This window comes from Raphanus sativus, chromosome 9 (genome assembly GCF_000801105.2).
Source record: "Raphanus sativus cultivar WK10039 chromosome 9, ASM80110v3, whole genome shotgun sequence".
Classification (NCBI taxonomy): domain Eukaryota; kingdom Viridiplantae; phylum Streptophyta; class Magnoliopsida; order Brassicales; family Brassicaceae; genus Raphanus; species Raphanus sativus.
This window is the reverse complement of record NC_079519.1, coordinates 25,390,653-25,396,278: the sequence shown is the minus strand read 5'-3', so window position 1 is coordinate 25,396,278 and position 5,626 is coordinate 25,390,653. Positions and strand designations below refer to the sequence as shown.

The 5,626-nt window shown below is 30.8% G+C and overlaps 1 protein-coding gene across 2 annotated transcripts; it reads left to right on the top strand.

The window, feature by feature from the left end:
- The first annotated feature begins 2,619 nt into the window (after positions 1-2,619).
- Positions 2,620-4,641, top strand: LOC108826423 (protein WUSCHEL-like). Of its 2 annotated transcripts, none has more exons than XM_018599810.2 (3): positions 2,620-3,235; positions 3,928-3,995; positions 4,098-4,641. In XM_018599810.2, exons 1-3 carry the CDS (start codon positions 2,731-2,733, stop codon positions 4,437-4,439), a joined length of 915 nt encoding a protein of 304 aa, XP_018455312.1. In that variant the 5' UTR covers positions 2,620-2,730; the 3' UTR covers positions 4,440-4,641. The 2 variants fall into 2 exon arrangements, with proteins under 2 accessions (XP_018455312.1, XP_018455311.1); XM_018599809.2 differs by having other exon boundaries at positions 3,904-3,995.
- Positions 4,642-5,626: the final 985 nt, after the last annotated feature.

The window sequence follows — 5,626 nt, the reverse complement described above, 5'->3', positions numbered from 1 at the left end:
GATATGTTTGTAATTAAGTACTACAAATATCTTGCCAGAGCTCACTACAATATATGATTAGTCATGACTATATTTTATTTTTCTTAACGCATGATGTATTTCATTGGTCACACTATAAATTTAACTACTCAAACAAAAAGGAGTCGAATTTTAGATAAACCGGGTTTATGTAGGTTAATTATTATTTAACTGATCTAAATTTTTGGCTGTTCATGATATTTCTTTGCACGTTATATTGCTCATGCATCCGAGAAATCATGGGAGCTATAAAACACAACTATATATATATATATCCTAGCAACTTTTGTGATCCGATTTCTAAATTTTAATTTTATATGAACGAATTCTAGTCGACCGTATCTTTAGACTTCAGATCCCGTTTCCCATCGAACTTTTAGCTCATATGAAAATTGAATAATTCGTCAACTTTTTGTTTTAACCAAAAAAAAATCTCCCAGTATCTTTTATAATCAAATGGGTATTACGTAGAACAATGAGATTGTATCAGAGTTGGGTATTGACGTATTGTTCCTTTTCTAACTGAAAAGGTCATATTCTCTAACCAACAACCTATCCTGAATTACACCAAAAAAACAACCTATCTTGAAACAAAGACCTTCAAACTTCATTAAATTTTTTGTTGATATAGTGTATGCTTGAATTGCTATGGGGGATGGACTACTTAATATTTTCATAACTACATCAGCCACACTTGTTCTATACACTATACAGATAATAATCTATTAAAAAGATCAGCGGTACATATATACAGCTATTGTCTATTAATGATAGGTCTTGCTAAAATATCCATAATTTTTTATTCAACTTGTTATATGATTCGATTTTAACCAAAAAAATTGGATATTTGTAACTCTACAAAACAAATCAAATATTAACATGTAATATCTGTAAGAAATAAAATAAATCACAAATATTAATATTTTTAAGAATGAATATCCAATTTGATATGTTATATGCATATATATACATATTTTCAAAGAATTATATATAAGTTATAAAATATTATATATTTATATAAGTTTTTAAATATTTCTATTTATTTAATTTATTTAATTAGTTAGCATAGTTTTTAAAAATTAAATAACTTTTTGTTTTGTAACATAATATTATTATTTATATATATATTTGAATTTTTTCTTTATTTTAAAATACTTTACTGACCAAATCTAATATATGATTGAAAATCTAAAACGTTACAAATATCTGACGTATCGAATATCTTAATAGATACAAATTAAATCAAATTGGATAATTAATTATTCAAACAAAATACATCCGATCATGAATATTTCCAAAAAATTGAAAATTCGATTCGTGTCTATTCCTAATTGATATGTTTCTTTTACATTTTCTACGATGCAACTATTTTCACTATGGTGATTTCGTTAATTGTACACATGATGGTTGTCATTAATTAATCATTATATTGTGTTTATATTTATATTCATCTTTTTTTTTATATTCATCTTTTTCATGCGGAAGTTCTGTGATTAAGCCTAAAAAAACAACTCTTCTCTTTTCCCTGTTTTTTGAAGAAAACAAAATTCTTCTTCAAACGTAGTAAAAAGTTAAAGCTCAAAAATTTGATTGTTATCATGACCCCTGCATATATGGAGACACGATCAAACTTAAACAGTGGAGAAATAACTACCCTAACGAATTATCAAACATAATTCATCACCTATATCATTCATACTCCAAAAATAAAATTAAAAATCGTCCATTCCTATGATAAATTTTACTATTTATTTAAATGTGTTTGTATGGGAAAATATCTCTCATACGTCTACATAGATACGTAACACTTAAAGCTGGTGAAGTAATAATTATAAGAGACAGAGACATTGAAAAAAGAAAGAATTGAGTTTGTTTTTCGTCTAAGTAAATACCGATGATGCCCTCACCTTTCTAATTTCCTCATTTGTCCCTTTCCTTTTTCATGTTTATTTCTAACTTCTCTGTCCCTTTCAATCCTTCTCCACCAGATATCCTCTGATTCGATCCCCACAATATTTATAAAACAAGAATTAATTTTCACTAGATCAATAAAATTCCCCAGGAGTAGTTCCAGTTTATTTATTACATAAAGAACATAATTAATTACTTAAATAATACGTAGAAAATTCTAACTACACTACACACTTATCCTGCTTATTATTAAGTAATTAACAGTGATGATGATCAAAATGATGTTTAGTAAATAAGTAAATAAGAAAATAAAATATCGTTGTTCATATAGAAAAAAGCTTTTTACAAAAAAAAATATTTCTAAGTATAAAAGTTCATTTGACTTTTAATCAAAATTAACATATTCTGTCATCTACTCACTTTTGTATCACACTTTTTTCTTACATATAAAAAAATTTCTAGGTCATATACGTTAGAGATAAAAAATCTTATACAGTCACCAACTTTTCATTAGACCATATATTAATACTTGAATAACTGATTTCAATATGAGAAATCAAATCTACATGCATAAAAGAATAATACTGAATAACTAGTTTTCCGAATTTTGCAAAGCTTCTATTGGGTCCCCATCTGTGTATATATAACTCAACACCTTCCACACTATTTTCTATATCTCCCCCACATACAAAACCTAAAATCTCTTTTGCTTAAGTTCTTTTATTGGTAAAGTAAAAGTTCATTCTCTCACTTTAAATCACTGTCTTCTTCTTCCGATCTATTTTTCATCTTGATCTTGAAATGGAGCAACCGCAATATCATAACCATCACCATCAGCAAACCGACCAAGAGAGCGGCAACAACAACAAGTCCGGCTCTGGTGGTTACCCGTGTCGCCAAACGAGCACAAGATGGACACCAACGACGGAGCAGATCAGAATCCTCAAAGATCTCTACTACAACAACGGAGTTCGGTCACCAACAGCCGACCAGATCCAGAAGATCTCTGCACGGCTGAGACAGTACGGAAAGATCGAGGGTAAGAACGTCTTTTACTGGTTCCAGAACCACAAGGCTCGTGAGCGACAGAAGAAGAGATTCAACGGCACAACCATGACCACACCAACATCTTCATCCCCCAACTCGGTTATGATGGCCAACGACCATTATCATCATCAACATCATCCTCTTCTGCATCATCATCATCATGGTGTTACCATGCATAGGCCTGCTTCGGTCAATATTAAGCTTGACCAAGAAAATCATCTCCTTCATCAGAACATATCATATCCCAACTTTCATAACGGTAACTAATTTCTTATCTGTGTTATTTTTGGCTGATGAAATTCCTTTTAGTTTACACTACTATGAACAATTTACACCACTGGCTATTATATTAATAAGCAAATAAAATGCAAGCTAGAACCTAAGAAGATTTACATTTTACATATATAAATATATGAGTTTGATACACATATGTATATATGTAATTACTATAGTGTTCCAAAGAACAATTTACGTATATATAAAGTTTCTTATAGGATTCTTGAAATGTTGTTTTTCAATGAAATATTCAGATGATTTTTTTCAAGTGTTAAATTTACGTTACTAGGAAAAAATTGCAGCCAAGCTATTTCATGTGGATAACCAAAATGAATGAAACTAAACGAAAGAGATTTTCATGTATACATGATAAATTTTGATAGATATCTGTATGATTTTGATAGATACATGTATATGACATGACGTATGTGTGAAGTTATGGATCTTGATTGGGGCAAACCAAATTTGATCTGGAGAACGGTTTCTTTGTTGTGTAATAAGAAACTAGCTTCACGTGTTGCGATTTATGAAAAAAAAATAGGGATCTGGGTTAGTAGAAAATGGCCTATTTTTCCAATTAGGGATCTTGGTTGGTAGAAAAATGTTTATTCTTACAAAACCGTGTATATATATATATATATCTGTCTGAAGGGAATTTAAATCATGCAACTTCAGGCACTGAATGTGGTGCTCTTAATGCTTCTCCCAATGGCTACATGAGTAGCCATCTCTATGGATCTATGGTACGTTTGGAACTGTTTTAAGTCATTTAATTCATAATTATCCTGCAAATCTGAATATGAAAATTCTATTTACATTTAATGAAACTGGATGTTTTGGTGAAGGAACAAGATTATTCAGTGAGCTACAACAACTTAGGCGGAGGATGGACAAACATGGATCATAATCATCATTACTCAGCTCCAGCTTACAACTTCTTCGATAGACCAAAGCCTCTGTCTGGACTAAAAGATCACGAAGAAGAAGGAGAATATGGTGGCGATGCTTATCTGGAACATAGACGTACACTTTCTCTCTTCCCTATGCACGGTGAGGATCACATCAACGGCAGTGGTGATGCCTTTTTGAAGTACGGACAGTCGGACGAGCGTGATTATTATGGTAGAGGGCCTTGTGCTTCTCTCAAGTTATGTCTAAACTCCTACGCAGGCGTCTCACCGGATTAAAGCTCTCTTTCGCTATCTTTGTCTCTCTGATGTTTCGGTACTGACTAATGATGCAGTAATCATATAATAATAGTATCTCTCGTACGTAGTTTAGTTATCTGTAATTACTATCGTCTCTCGGGTTAGCTTTCATTGAGTGCGTTTTTCTCCTTCTTTTTAATGTAAGACGTTGAACTTATATTAGTATTTACAAATAAGAACTTCAAAAAGATCTGGAGGCATAAAACAAACGGCAGATATGTATTTCAACGAGATCATCCATAACATGATTTGATTCATTATAGGCATATTTAGGATGTTAAAATAAGTTCAACCTTACAGGTTAGCCCTAACCATGTATCAAAATTTTTAATTTTAATCATGACTTTTGAAACATGGCTAAAATAGGATCGGACATTATTATAGTCCATGAGCTTTACCTCATTAGTTTTTAGGCCACTGTTTTGCTTCACACCATTTTTATACAAAATTTTATACTATTGAAATTTAATAAAATTTGTTTGATTATGCAAAATCGAGTTTACTCCGCAAAACCATAAAATCAAAAATTTATGCCAGAAATGTAAAACTGTAGCTTTTTGTCAAAATCCCAAAAACCCTAGTTTTTTCATTAAAACTGTAAAACTGAATTTTCTAACAAAACCACAAAGTATTGCTTTCCACCAAATCGAGGTTTTATGTTAAGACCGTAAGTTTTCCTGTCACAACTTCAAAATCAAGTTATTAAGTTGCCAAAACCGCAAAATAGCTAAAACAAATTTCTCCACCAAAACTGAAATTAATATATTTATCTAAATCACCATGTAATATTATTTACTTGTGTTTTTAAAAATATTATAAAATTAACTTCGATTTAGCCCATTGTATAATTTATTAGGGGTAAAGTAGAGTTAATGCTAGAATATGCTTAAGCTTAAGAACCCTGTATAACATCCCTATTGCCATTAGAGCACACGCATCATCGGTTGTCTCTTCCACTCGGTTTCTCATGTTCTAGTTAATAAGATTTAGAAAAGCAGGAGAGAAGGACCGGAAAAGAGAGAGTCGTCCCTTTATAAAGAAGCGTTCTCATGAATATGAGGTATCCATGTTCCAGATGTGGATTTATGATTGATTATATTTTTTCTTTTTATTTAAATTTTAATAAGATAATAAATTATATTGATATTAAATCTGTAAGGTACTCT

Excerpts from the sequence above, each read along its gene's own strand:
- LOC108826423 (XM_018599809.2), top strand. The coding sequence starts at position 2,731 with ATGGAGCAACCGCAATATCATAACCATCACCATCAGCAAACCGACCAA. Across the intron at positions 3,236-3,903 it reads ATATCCCAACTTTCATAACG|GGAATTTAAATCATGCAACT; the intron begins GTAACTAATTTC and ends ATCTGTCTGAAG. Across the intron at positions 3,996-4,097 it reads GCCATCTCTATGGATCTATG|GAACAAGATTATTCAGTGAG; the intron begins GTACGTTTGGAA and ends GTTTTGGTGAAG.